At 45.1% G+C, this 17,727-nt stretch overlaps 1 protein-coding gene across 4 annotated transcripts in view; it reads right to left on the reverse strand.

Moving 5' to 3' along the window:
* Positions 1-17,727, reverse strand: part of LOC103156431 (microtubule-associated tumor suppressor 1 homolog) — a 43,996-nt gene that overhangs the window by 10,159 nt on the left and 16,110 nt on the right. For 3 of the 4 annotated variants that reach the window (XM_007578475.2, XM_007578474.2, XM_016664368.1), the window contains exons 5-9: positions 16,094-16,297; positions 13,346-13,501; positions 12,784-12,927; positions 3,454-3,548; positions 3,064-3,384 (exon numbers count right to left, since the gene is read on the reverse strand). In XM_007578475.2, coding sequence (XP_007578537.1) covers positions 3,064-3,384; positions 3,454-3,548; positions 12,784-12,927; positions 13,346-13,501; positions 16,094-16,297 — 920 coding nt within the window. The remainder of the gene's footprint in view (positions 1-3,063; positions 3,385-3,453; positions 3,549-12,783; positions 12,928-13,345; positions 13,502-16,093; positions 16,298-17,727) is intronic. The other variant, XM_016664369.1, reaches the window with a different exon arrangement.

Below are 17,727 nucleotides of genomic sequence, written 5' to 3' on the forward strand. Positions count from 1 at the left end.
TGAGGTTCTGCTGCGGTTCTGCAGGAAACCTGCAGCGTTGATCATCCGCCGCCTGTCAGGCAGCAGCAGATCAGGTAAAACTCCAGGCTTCAGAGAAACACGCTGCTGCAGAATCAGGAAGGTTATCTGGACACACGAAGGAATTTTTATGAGCCCTCGGTTGCATAACAACGCCGACTCGTCTGAATGCAGGTCGGGTCGTAAAAGTCGAGATAATGATGGACTTTCACTGCAACGCGCGGCGCTAACGGCTCGTCCTGACATCCAGAGACAGAAACAATCAGAATGAATCCCCTGGGGAGGATCAGAGCTGGCGGTGTGATTATTCACAGCCCAGCGGCTCGGATCAACAGAACCGGAGCAGGAACAGGTTCCAGCAGGAAACTGCTCCGAGGAACACTTTTAACCTTCGTCTGGCTGTTTTTATTATTAGTCAGAGCAAAGCTCTGCTATGGGAGCAAATATTTACTGAACAGCTTCTGCATCCAGGATGTGGAAATCCTGCTGCTCCCGGCCAATCAGCAGCCAGAATCAGCCTATCAGCAGCCAGAATCAGCAGCCAGATTCAGCCAATCAGCAGCCAGAAGAAGCAGCCAGAATCAGCCTATCAGCAGCCAGAAGAAGCAACAACTGATCAGATAAGTTTTTCAGACTCAAACCAGCCTGAAAATCAGAGCTGATTGGGAGTTGATGCCCTGCACAGGACGGTGAGGGGAGCTGAGATCAGGATCCGATCAATTATAGATTAGATAGATTATAACTATGAACCTGCTGCCAGGAGGTGAACATTGCAACAATTACTGGATTACACATTTTGAGTTCTTGGCCTCTGGTCTTGCAGCCATGGCTCATCAATGCTTTGCGCTGCACTTGCCTACCAAGATGGCGGTTCAGCGGCGTGGATCACTTCTGCTTCAGGCTTGTGGGAACTATGTGAATTTTTTCATGCTTTTGCTCAATCAACAGCCTGGCTGTTTAGGTAAGAGTTGTAATTCTTCTGTAAGCCTCATTCCTTCGTTTATTGTCAACTTGTCATTTTCTCAAAGTTTCTCTGTAAAACGAAGGAAATGGAACTTCAGCATAAACAGACTTCAGAATAAGAGCATGAAAATAATTGTTTAGCTTCCAAAATTTCAAAACAAATGTTGAACAAATGTTAAACTGAAAGTTTACAAAAATCCAAACAAATTAAGAATTTATCTGGAAAACTTAATTCAGGGAAGCTAAGCATGCTAATCGTTTTCAAAGTTAGCTAAAGCGCTAAGCAAAAAATTAGCCTCCAGCATTAGCAAAATTAGTGACGGTGTGCCGCTACTGCTATACCTTCAGTTATTGAGTCAAACAGAAAATGTTTCCATAATCAACCATCTGCCGTTTCAGAGGCTGTCAGAGAATATTTTTGTCTTTTTCAACTTTTTAAAGCAGCAACAGAGAACAGACGAGTTTGGGATCTAATGATGATCCAGCAGGTAAATGTTGCCAAAATCTAAATGTTGGGAAAACATGATGAAATCAGGAAGAGTTGATGTTTTTGGCAAACCATTTCTTATCAAAAAATTAAATTTTCCTTTATAGTTACAGATGGTTTCTGCCTGTTTCTGATTATCTTTTTCATCAACTCAACCAAAGAAATGAGAGCAAACTGGGTTTTTACACAAGAACCAGGCTGAAAAAGAAAACCTTCCTAGTTGAGCTCTGGGTTAAAGGAAGGTTTGTGGGTTTGGATCACTAGGAACTCAGTACTCAGAGATCATCTCAGGTTAATCGCAGCCTGGTTGTTGCCACTACGTCCATCATCGCGCTGCGTTTCAGCAGCTTGTTTCTGGGTGAGGACAGAAACCCGTTCCATCACCTACCGACGCCTTAATGACAGGCTGCTGCTGCGGTTCAGACCGCCGGAGGGCAGGGAGGCGTGGAACAGATATCTGATGGTTTCCACTCATTTAGCTCAGGTTGGGCCGACCTGTAATTAACGAGCCCAAACACATTCATCTGGAGCAGAGAGGAGGCCGGAAGAGGCTCCTCTGTTTGGGAACATCTGAAATGTGACGGGTTAGGAATCTGCTCAGCAATCACCAAGCTGCAAAAACTCCAGATGACAAAGATCCTGTCAGTTCCCAGCTGGAAACCAGCTAAAAGGCCCTTTCAGGTCAGAGGTCACGCTCTGCCTCCAGAGGAAGTGCAGTTTCTGTTCCTGAGTGACGAGGCAGGAGATGATGGATGGATCAGTGGTTCATCTTCAGCAGGACCTGAATTCTGCTGTCGGTTTCATGTCCACCTGAAGGTCCTGAGTCATGAACCGCGACTGAAGGATTCAGTCTGGAGGGGATCGTTGTCGAGCTTCTGTACCTCACAGGGAGTCAGCTGAGGTGGATCTGAATCTGAAATTTACCTTCTGAGGTTATCCAGGCAGGAAACCAGGTGAGCGCTGAGGAGTCAGCACTGAACTCAGGTCAGCATGATGCTCAGCTGGATGCTAAGGGTCTTCAACAAAAAACCTTCAGAAAATGAGCTCCAGATTCCTCCTCACTCCCATCCTCAGATGCATTCATTAGTCTTCCACTCATGGTAACTTGGCGATGCCAGCAGGGTTCGTGAACAGAAACGTTCAACAGGAAAATGTTCCTGTATACTAGTTTGACCAATCAACTTTGGTACAATGCAAAGGTTCCTTAACATAAAAAGAACGTAAAAACTGTGTTGGAAGGTCAGTTTCATGGGAAGGTGGAGAAGCTAACATGCTAGTAAAACGTGTGCTGATGGTGAATCCATCTGGGTCATTCTCAAAGGAATAGGAGGCCTGGAAGCAGAGGAGCAAACCACCTCGGAGGATTCTGCACAAAAGCCAGACGTTTGGTCCGTTCTTGGAGCGGATTCTGACGGGTCGCCTTCAAACACCATAGAATGCATAAAACTGACATCAAACAATACAAACACCTTCGAACCCCGTTAAAAAGTCACAACGTCTTTGGATTTTCTTTGGACTTTGACAGCTTTTCTTCCAAGTTTCGGCCCAGAACTTTGTTTTCAGAGGAACATCAGGTAAAGGAAAAACTTCAGTACCTCAGAGAACAGATGCTGGATGACAGCGGCCAGCGCCTCCACCTTGCGGTTCCCCTGGACCAGAAGCCTCCTTAGCTGGACGATGGCCTGGTTCTTCCTCTCCACCTGCTCTTTGTTCTGGTTCGGCTTCGCCGGCGCCGCTCCAGGTCGGGATGCGTGCTGCGGCCGGGGCCCGTGTTTAGGGCTGGACCGTGACCCGGTTCTGGCTTTGAGCCCTGGACCAGTGGGTGCAGCGGACCCAGATGTGGAGCTGGAGCCATCAGGGGTCGGGACTGGGAGAGCTGGTGTTCCTGGGCTGTTGGCATTCAGAACATCTGGTGCCTGAGGACAGAAAACGTCTGGATAAAATCCTTCGACCTGAACCAAAGCAGGCGGTGCTGCTGGACGTACCGGCTCAGCTGGGAGGTTCTGCTGGTTCTGCTGGTTCCCTGTGGTGATCTGGGAGCCGCCGCTCGCGGGTCTCGTCGCCGGCTTGTTTTTGTCCACTGCAAGAGAACGTCGAGGCGTTAGCGTCCGAGAAACGTTCAGCATGGCGTCCACACAAACCCAAACCCTCCTCCTCCAGACATGAGAGAGAAAACAACACGGCCGACCCGCCTGGTTCCGAGGAAACACGCCCCACGCTGCTCAGGCTCACACTGATGCATGATGGGAGACCGAGGTAATGATGGACGACATTAAGCAGTCCATTACCAGAGCAGAAACATTTAGAGCTTCCTCTGAATGCATCCATTTACCGATCGACCGTCGGCTCCTCAGGGTTCTGGTTCTGACTCACCGGCCGGGTGGAAACTGCAGCTGTCTGCAGATATCTGAGCTTCAAACGACATGAAACTGGACCGGGCTGATTAATTCCTGCAGCAGGACCAAAAGGTCCAAAAGCAGCTGATTGGATCAGAACCAAACAAACCACCATTTTGTCACAGTTTGATATTTCAGACAAAAACAACAAAACAGAGAAAAACAGCCATTAATCAAACTCACCAGTTCTGAGCTTCTTGCACCAATCTGGTGTTTTATAACCAAAACAACAGAGTAAATATATTTGTCTATTTATTCAAGGATTTAGCAGAAAAAAGGATTTTTGAAATGAAAATGTTTATCTTGTCGACATACAGCTTTCAATTAAAATGTGATAATTGACCTGTCACAATAACACGTCTATTAATTGTCCCAGAAGTTGGAGTGTGCTGTGGTGGCGCAGGGTGGGTTAGTCCTTGATGCAGCTGTCGCAGGTTCGATTCCCAGCCTTGGCAACCTTTGCTGCATGTCTTCTCCCATTACTAACTTTCCTGTTAATTAACTATCAAATAAAGGCCACTAGAGCCAAAACGATAAAAAAGTCCCAGAAGTTATTCCCTTAAATGATAATATTGTTGTTTTGAGACCATTTTCCAGTAATATGATGTTAAGAGCATAATAATGCAAGAACTTGTCGATAAACTTTAAATAGAAATGAATGTTTGAGAAGAGCAGAGAACGTTTCTCCATCTTTAGCATCAAGCTGCAGGTTTCCTCCCGGAGCTCCTCTAAATCAGAAGCAGAGTGAGACCTCTCACTCCTCTGGGATCTACGTTACCGTAGCTAGTGACTGAAACAGAGCTGATGATCATTTCTGTTGGTTCAGACTTTAAATCAAAAGCTGAGAAGCGTCTCCTTTAGTTTCAGACAAACACTGCCCCCTGCTGGCGGCCGCTGAGCAGGACAACATGGCTCAAGCCTGCCGTTTCTCTACGGTTTGGTTATTTTAGGATCAATGTGAATCGATCCTAATCGATCATTTACTAACAGTTTCATCCCTCATTCAGGGATTCTGGACCGGGTCAGAACCGGACCAGACGTTCAAGCGGAGAGCTGTCAGATTTAACAACACACCTTTGATTGCTCCAACAGACACAAAGAATCCTTTTGATAATGAACAGAGAAACACATTGACATCCAGAAATCTCTTCAATATGAGCCATAAACCATTACTAATTAAGATCAGCAGCTTTTCATAATGAGCTGCTGCTTTTCTGCTCTTCCCCTTGTGACTGATGAGCAATGGTGGCACTGGGCACCGCTAACTACAAAGCTAGCTGCGCTGACTGTAAACCAACCAGAAACACTAGTTCAGCTAACAGTAAAGCAGATGATTGACTCTGTTGGTTCTGAATAAATCTGATGTTTTACTTCTTCTAAACTGAAGGAAAATCTGTGTGAAAATATGAAGTTTGAGTTTGTTGAGGGGAAAAATGTTCCAGTCTTATTAAAAACTGTGAGCCATTTTTATCCAGATTTTACTGTAATCTTCACAAAAAGCTTCAGAAAACCTGGATAATGATGCAGTCCGGATCAAAGCATGAAACCTGGACAGATGGGAGGTTAAAGCAGGGGGTCCAAAGTGGGTCCTGGAGGCCCGGCATCCTGCAAGTTTTATTCTCTGCCTGGTTTAACGCACCTGGATCAAATGATCCAGGTGCTCAGGAGTTCTTTTCAGGGCTCTTTTTAGAGCCCTGAAAAGAACATCGACATGCTGAGGACGTTGTTGCTACCACCAGAGAGAGAACTGGAACATGCAGGATGCCGGGCCTCCAGGACCCACTTTGGACCCCCTGGTTTAAGCACTTCATGTAGGAAGGTGTGCTGAGGTGAGTTAGTACCTGGAGCCTCTCTGGCTGAAAGGCAGAGCTGCTGAGCCCAGACTGGAGGAGAGACCAGACAGTTAGCATGCAGGGCCGACAACACGACGAAGAGCGAGGAAAACCAGGGAGCAGGAGGAGGAGGAGGAAGAAAAGCAGGAGGAAGAGGAAGAGCAGGAGGAGAAAGTGAAGAAATAGGAGGAGGAAGAGGAGAAGCATCAGATGAGCCTTCAGCTTTAAACACTTTGCTTCTCCTTCATGAACCGCTAAGCGACGGTTCGTCTGCGGCTTCAGCAGCATTAAGGTTACATCACTATTATTATCACTGTTACTGTTCTGGTGGTTCTGTTGGACCCAGTACGATCAGAACCGTTCAGAACTTCCTGCCAACGGAGCAGCTGGATGATCTGACTGCAAGCGGAAACACAGCGGCGCCTGTTACCACGGTAACAGGCGTGCTCTCCATGACCCGTTTGCATCCGACCGGACTGAACGGTTACCTAGCAACAGCTTCCTTTCTGTCCTGGTTTTTACCTGGACGGCGACGACAGGAAGGAGAGCCAGAAGTTTACATACACCTGATAAAACGACACGCCCAGTTTTTGTTCCTTCGGTCCGAAGCCGGATCAGAACCAAACGACTCTGGTTTCACGTCAGAAGTTTCCCAAAAGGCTCATTAATTAGAGAATCTGTTTTTTCTTCCTGCAGTAAATCAGCACCACACAGCATGATGCTGCCACCGCCGTACTTCAGTCAGGTTGACACAAGCATCCCTGATTCCCCTCCAGATGTGACGTCACACCCGAACCGTCCAGTCCAGTTTCAGACGTTTCTCCCTGCAGGTTCCAAACTGCAACCTGGCTGTTTAAGTTGGTTTCAAAATGTTCTGAGAAAGTTTAAATTCAGCTAAAAAATACTCAACTTCTTTCCTCAGTAACTATTTCCACACCGAAGAGGGTTTATAGGTGACCCGGCTGATGGGAAAAGATGCGTTTACTGATCAGAAAAAGATAAAATTATCAAGTTTCTGACTCAAGAAAAATAAATTTCTTTAATGCATCTGAAGGAAAATATCCCAGTTTTCTGCAGTGACAGTCTAACTTTCTAAAACTTGCTCCAGTAACAGATTATTTCAGTTCATATTTATTTATAAATTTGTTTCTACTTAAAAATCCTAAGTTTACCAATTATAAGAGAAAACCTTGAGATTAGAAAACCGTCTAGAATCTGGATGAATTGTAGGAAAGTTATTTTAATATTCAGGGATTAATGTCATTAAATCTTAGAAATGATTTAGATCAAACTGATTTTTACATTTCAGTGTAAAAATATAAAATAAAAATTATATAAATGTTGAACCAGCAGCTTCAGATTTGAAAATAAAAACATCTCCAGCGTAACGACCTGTTCTGGGCCGTGGGATTATAATCCAGCAGCAGATTACGGGCCGCCTCGGCTGCAGCTGGATGACTAAACTGACCTACATCCAGCGGGGAAACGGGTCTGTGGATCCCGACCCAGAAAACACGCAGCGGCGGCCAAACACGTGCCGCCGTGCTCAGCTGGACGAATCCTCCCAGAGAGGAGCCGTTTTGAACAGAACCGGGTCCATCTGGGCCAGAACCCAGCCGGAGCGGTCCAAACACGGCTCTTAATCCAGACGAAATGTTCAAGATGGAGGAATTAACCACTAATCTGGATGAGAAACATGAAATCAGATGGGATCTGAAATATTTGGTTCTGACCAGAACAAACAATGATTTACCGTCCAGAACCAGAATTTCTTAAAGATCCAGTTTACAGTTAAAGGGCCGGTATCGCGTAAAATCAGTGTTTTTATCTTTCCATCATTTTAATGTTTTTCCCTAATCAGAAATCCTTTAATCTCCATGGCAACGGGGTGCTGTGGAGGCGCAGGGGTTCAGCACAACCCACATATGGAGGCCTCAGTCCTCGACGCAGCTGTCGCAGGTTCGATTCCCGGCCTGGTGACCTTTGCTGCATGTCTTCCCTCTTCTCTCATTACCCACTTTCCTGTCAATTAACTATCAAATAAAAAATAAATAAAGCCAATAAAACCTTAAAAAAAAAATCTCCATGGCAACCAGTCAGCTAAAAGCCTGGTGGACCTAGCCCCGCCTCCCAGGCACAGCTCCTCCCCTGCAGCTCCTTCAGACTAGCCAGCAGCAATTAAACAGCTGCTGAGCTCATTACAGGAGCTGCTGCTCAGAGCAGCACTGGTAAAAATGCTAAAGGGTTAATAGAGGAGCCATGTTGGGACGACTTCCTGGAGGCGGAGTTTCAGAAAGAGCAGGAGCTTTTAAAGAGACAGAGGCCCAATTTCAAGTCGTTAAATCGTCAAATATCTTTTAGGTCATATTTGACACATATAGCATCTTAACTGACAGTAACATAGTTACATGATTCCGCTATAAAATGGCCGCCATGTGCCTGGAAAACACCGGCCCTTGGTGCTTTAAAATATAAAGAAATGTCTGAACTCAGGGCATTTTCAGACATTAAGATTCATCTACACCTTAAAGATTGTTTGAAAACTATGGAGAGAAATTTGTTCCAATATTATTGAAAGCAAATAACACATGTAAAAAATGTAAAGAAAAAAATGCATTTTAAAAATAAAACTTTGTAAATTATTCTCAAACGTTGTTTTTTTTCCTCCTGGGATTAAACATGGCTGCCCAGAGATTAGCCAATCTGCATCAGATTAAAACTGTTTGGCTCCTGAGATTTCTCTAAACAGAAACAGAAACTCTGTTTTCTCCAGAGCGGTGACTGAGGAAGAGGAGGAGGCGAAGGACGGAGCGCGTCCTGTTCATGTCGCATGGCGCCGCTGAAACAACCGGCGGCCATCTTTATTCGCTGCTGAGCCACTCGTGCAGAAAGCGTCCACGCTTGTCTGCGTGAACACAACTGACAGGCAGAGCTAAAGGGACGATCCACACAATACTGCAGGCAACAATGGCTGCCGAGGAAGAGGAGGAGGAAGGGCAGGAAGGCTAGGGGTTAGACTGACATCACAAAGAGTGAGAGGAAGAGGATGGCTGGCTCATGATGAAGATGAGAGGAACGAAACCAGACTGGGACAGATTGGGATAAACTGGGACAGACTGGGATAAACTAAGAAAACATGAAACAATAACAATGAATCACCTCAGAGAAACTTGGACAAAAAAGGACAATTTGGGGAAAAGTGGAACAAACTGGGAAATGCTGAAATCTATGAAAGTGACAGAGAAAAGGACGACGAGAAGAGGATGAGACAGAGGACAGCAGTTGGATAAATGGATGTTGATTGGATGGTTGGATGGTGGTTGGATGTTTGGATGGTGGTTGTATTGTGGTTGGGTGGTTGAATGGATGATGGTTGGATGATGGCTGGATGATGGTTGGGTGGTTGGATGGATGGTGGTTGGATGATGGCTGGATGATGGTTGGATGGTGGTTGGATGGATGGTGGTTGGATGACGGTTGGGTGGTGGTTGGATGGTTGGATGGTGGTTGGGTGGTGGTTGGGTGGTAGTTGGATGGTGATTGGGTGGTTGGATGGATGGTGGTTGGGTGATTGGATGGATGGTGGTTGGGTGATTGGATGGATGGTGGTTGGGTGGTTGGATGGTGGTTGGGTGGCGATAGGGTGGTGATTGGGTGGTGGTTGGATGGTGGATGGATGGTTGGATGGTTGGATGGTGGTTGGGTGGTGGTTGGATGGTGGTTGGATGGTGGTTGGATGGTGGATGGATGGTTGGATGGATGGATGGTGGTTGGGTGATTGGATGGATGGTGATTGGGTGATTGGATGGTTGGCCGGCCGGGTCCAGACCTGCGTGGAACACCACGGTGTTTTTCCTGCATCCTGACAGAAGCTGCAGGTTTCGGAAAAGTCCTTTAGCCGTCAGCTTCACATGGAAGTTGGACAGCGAGAGTCTGGGAGACCAGAGCATCGTCTCGCTTCTGGGTCGTCTCCGGGTCGTCCCTGGTCGTCCCTGGTCGTCCTCGTACCAGGAGGATTCAGGTCCTCAGGATAAATCAGCACCAAGGTTGTTTCCTCCCTCAGATGAAGAAACGTTCAGCCAAGATAAACCCGGGGTTCCGACCGACTGGGTCTTCGTCCGTGTTTCTGCTTTCGCCAAGTGGGTCCAACCGAAACCGAGTGTCTCAGATTCATGCAGGAATCAGAGTCCATAAATCTTCCAGCTGCTCTTCGTCACATCGAAGCCACAGAAAAACAGGAAAAACACAAACGTACGACGAAGAGGAGGAGGAGGAGGAGGAGGAGGAGGAGGAGGAGGAGCGTTTCTGTCATACGACTCAGAGAGGAGGGAGAAAATGGCACCAAAGAAGGTCGACTTCTTCTCCTCCGTCGCTCAGGTGGAAAAACAAGAAGAAAAGAGGGAGAGAAACGGAGATGGAGGAAGAGGAAATCCTCTCTGTGTTCCCTCAGAGTTTGTTTCTCAATTCACACAAAGACGAGCGCGTCGGCCACCCCTCTGCTGCTGCTCTGCTGGGCAAACACAGGGAGGAGGAGGAGCAGGAGGAGAGAGAGGATGGAGTAATCTCCCTCCACTTTCCCTTAAAGAGCCATAGATAAATCAAACTGGTGATGAAAGGAGCTCAGAGGAGACTGAACACACACACACACACACACACACACACACACACACACACGCACACACACACACGCATGCACGCGCACACACACACACGCGCGCCTCTGCCAGCAGCAGGTTGAGTAGAAAAGACCCAAACCAGGCGACGGATCAGTAAAACTCTTCAAGGGACAGAGTGGACATGAGGACAGAGTGGACATGAGGACAGAGTGGACATGAGGAGAGACGGACGTCCTCATTTATTACTTAGTAACTAGTAATCTAACATGACTATTCCTGCTCCAGTAATCAGATTACAGTCAGCCATTAAAGTCACTCCTTACTGTTATTTTCCTCAGTAAACGGATCTATTGTTGTTTTCATCTCGGATGAAAAACCAGCAGACAAAAACGATGGAGGGAGCAGAGACGGGAGCGTTGTCTACCAGAAAAACATTAAATATTTAGTTGATGTCATCGCTAACGACGACGACATCAAGGTCACAAAGTGCTGCTGTTACCGACTTAAAAATACTGGAGACAGAAAAACTAGAGCACGAAAAATCCCCCTAGTGGAGAATGGAGGAACTACTGGGCAAAGTTTTATATTTTGTGATAATTTATACATTTAAACACCATTAATTGTACTTTATTGTAAAAAAGAGAAAGCAGAAATCCTGTCATGATAAGAAATTTATCACGGTAAATGATAAATGATACGAGGAGCCACTATAATCGATCCCAGAGCAGGCTTACTAGCCGATTACTGATCCATAGATCCCAGCCACTTCAATAAAATAACACTTGCAAAAAAATTACTTTCAAAAAATGTCTTATTGTATTTACATTGTTTTTAGGTTCAAAATTAATATTTAAAATTTAAATATTAAAATCTAACATGTTTATTGTAAACATTTTTTACAGAATGAAATCAGCTCATATCAGCTGCGTATCAGGAGCTGCTCGGCACCAGATGGACAATAATAACCCATAAAACCAGACAGCTTCCAAAATACTGCATCGATATTTGAATAAAACTCTTGGAGTCACAACACGGCTCCGTCAACATGACAGAACAAGACCCACCAGGTGGTGGCAGCAGAGAGCTGCGACTAAAATTCTGGAGCTAGCCGTTAGCGAGACGCCGCGAACATATTGAACAAGATCTGATTACACACACCTTGTTGAAGCAGGAAAACCGGCTTCAACAAGCAGCCAGAGATATTATGGGATGGATTAGATCAGAGCAGATTCATGGGTTAGAATGGCCTAGTCAAAGTCCAGACCTGAATCCACCTGATGTTAACAGATATTCTCCATCCAACCTGACTCAGGAATCTGATCCAGCAGGTCCCAGCTTCAAACCAGCGCCCCCAGCTGGCAGAGGGCGTGGCTTCACCTGCAAGGTTTATAAACTTTTAATTGCTGCATGTTTTTAGATTCCTTCACATTAAAGTTCAGTAGAAGAAAAAAACCTAATGAGACTTTAAACTGCAGACGGGTGGATGGTAAACGGAGCTGCATTCGCCTCAAAGAATCCATAAAGTTTGACTTCAATCCAGACAAAAACAGAAAACCACAGAGAGCCTTTGAAGTCCTCAGCCAATCAGAGCCAGGCACGCTGCTGCACGTTTAAGGCGTTAGCAAGGCGGCGGAGCTGCGACGACGCTGACGGCGAGTCCACAAGGAGGCCGGGGGGTCACTGCAGACGGACTGCAAGCGGCCCAAAAATACACAATAAACACGTTTAAACGCCAATAACATGCAGGAACAAAAACAACGGAACGGATTCAGATCAGAGTTTAAAACCAGCAGATTAAAGGAGGATTTCTCATATTCAGGATCGTCTGATATAAAAACTAAATGTTTATTAGTATTGCAGCTCCACTTCAGCCCAGTTTAATTACAGCTTCCTGGTTCCGACCCGTTTCTGTGGTTCAGCTCAAATTCAAAGGAATTTGCTGCTCACAAATAATCACGGAGAAACATTCACAGTCATCATAATCCAGATTATTAAAACTGCCCTAATCTAGAGACTTTTAGAAATTATGACAATTTTTTTCATTTCCTCTCAGATAATAAACTTAAATATTAACTTTAGCTTTAATATAGTTACCTCCATACTCAGCACTTAATATTTAGCTCAAAGCTAAATTTTAAGCTTCCTAATTAGATATTTAGTTTGTTAGCTTAATGCTAAATATTTAGCTTGCTATCTAGATATTTAGTTTGTTAGCTTAATGCTAAATATTTAGCTTGCTAACTAGATATTTAGTTTGTTAGCTTAATGCTAAATATTTAGCTTGCTAACTAGACATTTAATTTGAAGTTAATTTTTAGTTTGCCAACTTAATATTTAGCTCCAAACTAAATAGTTAGAAAGCTAAATATTAACTAGTCCAGATGAAGGTTCTCGTGTTGCTACATTATTGCTGTTTCCATGACAACAACCCGTTTCTGGAAGCCCCGCCCCCTGCCTCTCAGGTGGCTTACCTGTGCTGTTCAGGCGACTGAGCCGGGTCGAGCCGTTCCTCTGCAGTGGGGGCTTCGCCGACCCGGACGGCGCCGCCTTCGCCACCGGCTGGCTGCCAGGAGTTCTGATGGAGTTCTGGTTGGTGCCAGTCGGGCTCTTCAGACCTGCAGGTCCAACAGAGGAGACGTCAAACACCATCACCTCTGACTGGAGTCAGAACCGGACCCGTCAGAACCGGATCAATCAGAACCGGACCCGTCAGAACCGGACCCGTCAGCTGCACTCGTCTCTGCAGAATCAGCCAGTTCTGCTCCGACGGTCCCACCTGTTCTGGATCACATGGTTCTGACCCAGACACAAACATCTGCCCGGCAACCAACCCAACTGATAATCCCCCAAGGGTCAAAGGTCATATCAGGAGGGAGGATCATCACCGCTGCAGCCTTCGCCATGAAATCAGTCCTGATTTCAACTCTGAAACCAGAACCAGAACCAGAACCAGAGCGATCCTGGCACTTCGTTCTGCTGGTTTTACCAGACCTGGAGGTTCTGCCTTCCTGTCCCGGTTTAAAGCCTCCTCACCTGTCGTCGCCCTGGCCTGCAGAGACGGCGCTCTGCCCCTCATGGCGGCCGCTGGAGGCTTGGGGGCGGAGCAGGACGAGCCGTCACTGGGAGCACTGGTGCTGCTGCAGCCTCTGCTGGGCGGCTCATCGGGTTTCGACCCGGCAAGAGATGGAGCTGAAGGAGAGAAAATGCTTCAGGTTCAACTAGCATCACATTCCTCCATTTTCATTCAGGTCTCATTTCATTCTAAAAAACCTTCGCTGGTCTTAAAGGGCCAGTAGTCTCTGTTCTCCAGACACGTGGCGGCCATTTTATAGCATGATCAAGTAACTATGTTACCTTCTCATAGTTGCATCAAATATGACCTGGAAGAAATTTAGGTCTTTCTGCTTTAATGCCTTGAAATTGGGCCTCCGTCTCTTTAAGAAACTCCTCTGTCTGAAGCTCCGCCTCCAGGAAATCATCCAACATGGCTCCTCTATTAACCCTTTAACGTTTTTTACCAGTGTTGCTCTGAGCAGCAGCTCCTATAATAGCTCAGCAGCTCTAGCTGTTTGCTAATTGCTGCTGGCTAGTCTGAAGGAGCTGAGAAGGGGAGGAGCTGCGTCTCGGAGGCGGGGTTAGGCCCACCCAGCTCCATTAAAATGTTTGTTACAACAGAACCCGTCAGAATCAGAACCTTAAAACTGCTTGGAAAACACAAAGCATCAAATTTAGAACCAGTTCAGAACCACAAGTCCGGCCTAAAACGGACCGAAGAGGAACTAGAGTTCAATTTTATCAACTTTTTATTTTATTAACAAAAGGCAGATATTATGGCTTTTCTTTAATAAAAACATTTGCTTATTTTTTTCCAATCTGTTGTCCAAATTTAAAATTGCAATTTATTTTTCTTTAATTGAATTTCAACATGAAGCGTCTTTTTTTGTTGTTTTTCTTCTTGACTCTCAACCTGGAAGAAGGTAGATGTTGCATCTCAGGTGAATGTTCCTGTTTCCAACCACAGAACCAGAACCAGAACCAGAACCCGACAACACGGCCAGTCTGATCGGAGAGCATGAATCACGCTGATCCATCTGTGTGGAGGTGTTTCAACACCTCCGCTGCTCTCAGGGCCAGCATCACCATGGTAACCAGCTGCTCTAACGCAGTCTGGTTTCCGTGACAACCCGATCACACCATCAGAAACTTGTCGGTGTGTGAAAAGAGAAAGTAAAAAAGATGTTTACAAGATCAACTCCATTCCTGGAGGAGGAAAAGGCAAAATATACGAATAAAAACCTTCACTGAAACTGACCTCTATCTGACCTTTACCTGTCAGTAAAGGTCAGATAGAGGTCCTTACTGTCAGTAACCTTTACCTGTCAGTAAAGGTCAGGTTACTGACAGTAAAGGTTACTGACAGTAACCTTTACCTGTCAGTAAAGGTCAGGTTACTGACAGTAAAGGTTACTGACAGTAACCTTTACTGTCAGTAACCTTTACTGATATCCATATAAATGATGGATATCTAAATATCCATCATTTAGGTATTCTTGTTCAGTTCATGCTATGTACTAATATTTACTTTTGACTGATTTTGCTGTTGAAAGGCTAATATACAAACAGAACATAACGTATTAAAATAAGCCAGATGTTATCCAAATTAAAATAAAATGAGATAAACTAAACTGATTTTTTACTAATATTAACAAGAATATATCTATTTTCTTTCAATTGTAAATACAACAGAACCAAAATAAGCTAAACTAAAATAATATGAGTTCATCAGGATGGTAACTAAATGAATCGTAAGCTGTACAGTAAGATAAGGTCATTTAAAATAACACAAATATAGATTGGGCAGGTTAAATTAATCTAATATAAAGTAAATAAGACAGATTACGCCAATGTAAGATTAGGTAAAATAAGGTAAGATAACATGAACAAATGTGAGCAAAGGGCAAGCTAAGGTAAAGTTAGAATGAGTTAAGAAATATTAGCTAAAGATACAGTAAGGTAAGTTTACATTAAGCAAATATTAGCTAAAGTAGGCTAAGGTAAATGCTATCGTATGGAAGGCTAAGCTAAGTTCATCAAAGGTAAACCAAACGAAGTTAAGTACAGGTAGACTACAATGAAAACAAGGTATGCTAAGACAGGCTAAGGTGAGCAAAGCTAAGAAAAGCTAAACTAAACGCAGTTAAATAAAGTTAAAGTTGAAGCTAAAGTTTGTGGCTAACCTGAAGCAAATGCAGCTAAGCTAAGGTTTGCTAAAACATTTAAAAACCTCATCTTACATTTGTACGTCTAATCTAGCCATATGCTAGTCCTGAACAGAGCAGTAAATTAGGAAAAACTCAACTGAGATTCCTGTCAGAGCGAGCGAAGCGTCTTCTTTCACCTGAGCACCTGATACTTACCTGTTTTCAGGTAATCTTTGGGAATCGCCCCAAAACCTCCTCTGCATCAGGATTTTTCACAGATATGGAAACTAAATGTTTCTTTCTTTCTGGAAGTTATACTTTCTCTGAACTAAAGAGGAACAGGAAGTCATTTATAGAGTGCAGCAGTGCTCAGACACCAGCTCTGGATCTCTACCACATGTGACCTCTGACCCCAACTTGCTCACATTCCCGGTCTCTGCAGGGTTGGCGCAGATGATGACAGTGTTATTTCACTCCAGCAACCCGACTGTTTTACATCTGTCCCGATTAAATGGGGGCAGAGACGCAGGAAGTCCAGAGGGAGACAGGAAGTGTGTGTGGAAGCCCCGCCCCCTCTCACCTTTGCTGCTGGCCACGTTGTTCTCGCTGCTCCCCAGAGACGAGGAGCTCAGCCCGGCCGGCACGCCTTTCACAGGAAGCTTGGAGGCGGCGGGAGCAGGTGGTCGCCATGCCGACCCAGGGGCTGACTGCTGATTGGATGATGGTTTGGGAATGGAGGCGGTGGGACTGTGAGCGACTCCTGATGCTCGAGGTTTGGGAATACCTGGGAAGCAAATAGAACGACCCGGCTTAAAGAAAAGAACAAGACAAACAGAGAAACAAATCCGACTTTCTCCGACAATGAAGCTGCAGACATTATGAAAATGTTTCAGCTGCTGCTTGACTTACTGGAAATCACTGTCAAGAATCAACATCAGCTGTATCTAGCAAGCTAAACATTTAGCTAAAGCTAAACATTTAGCTTGCTTACTGAATATTTAGCTCAGTTGTATACTGACTTTCCTTGCTAACTTAAAGCTTTGTTAATAAACTAAATATTTAGCATGCTAATAAAATATTTACACCAGGTTCATTCATTTGTAATATTTACAAATGAATGAACCTGGTGAAAATATGACCTTGGAAATTGAAACCCCATTTATCTCCTCTTATGACTAAATATCCCAAATTATTGCTGTTAATTTTTAACTGTGTAACATTAACAGCACCCCATAAACATCCATCCATCATCCATCCACCCATCCATCCACCATCCACCCATCCATCATCCATCCATCCATCACCCATCCATCATCCATCTATCACCCATCCATCCTTCATCCATCCATCACCCATCCATCCATCACCCATCCATCCATCACCCATCCATCATCCATCCACCCATCATCCATCCACCCATCATCCATCCATCCATCATCCATCCATCATCCATCCATCATCCATCCATCCATCATCCATCCATCATCCATCCATCATCCATCCATCATCCATCCATCCATCATCCATCCATCATCCATCCATCCATCATCCATCCATCCATCATCCATCCTTTATCCATCCATCCATCACCCATCCTTCATCCATCCATCCATCATCCCTCATCCATCCATCATCCCTCATCCATCCATCATCCATCCTTCATCCATCCATCCATCATCCATCCATCAACCATCCATCCTTCATCCATCCATCCATCATCCCTCATCCATCCATCATCCATCACCCATCCATCCATCATCCATCCTTCATCCATCATCCATCATAAATCCATCATCCATCCATCCATCATCCCTCATCCATCCATCATCCATCACCCATCCATCCATCATCCATCCATCATCCATCCTTTATCCATCCATCCATCACCCATCCTTCATCCATCCATCATCCATCCATCACCCATCCATCACCCATCCATCCATCATCCCTCATCCATCCATCATCCATCCATCACCCATCCATCCATCATCCATCCTTCATCCATCATCCATCATCCATCCATCCATCATCCATCATCCATCCTTTATCCATCCATCCATCACCCATCCTTCATCCATCCATCCATCATCCATCCTTTATCCATCCATCCATCACCCATCCTTCATCCATCCATCCATCATCCATCCTTTATCCATCCATCCATCACCCATCCTTCATCCATCCATCCATCATCCATCCATCACCCATCCATCC

The sequence above is a fragment of the Poecilia formosa genome, unplaced genomic scaffold (genome assembly GCF_000485575.1).
Source record: "Poecilia formosa unplaced genomic scaffold, Poecilia_formosa-5.1.2 Scaffold481, whole genome shotgun sequence".
NCBI lineage: Eukaryota > Metazoa > Chordata > Actinopteri > Cyprinodontiformes > Poeciliidae > Poecilia > Poecilia formosa.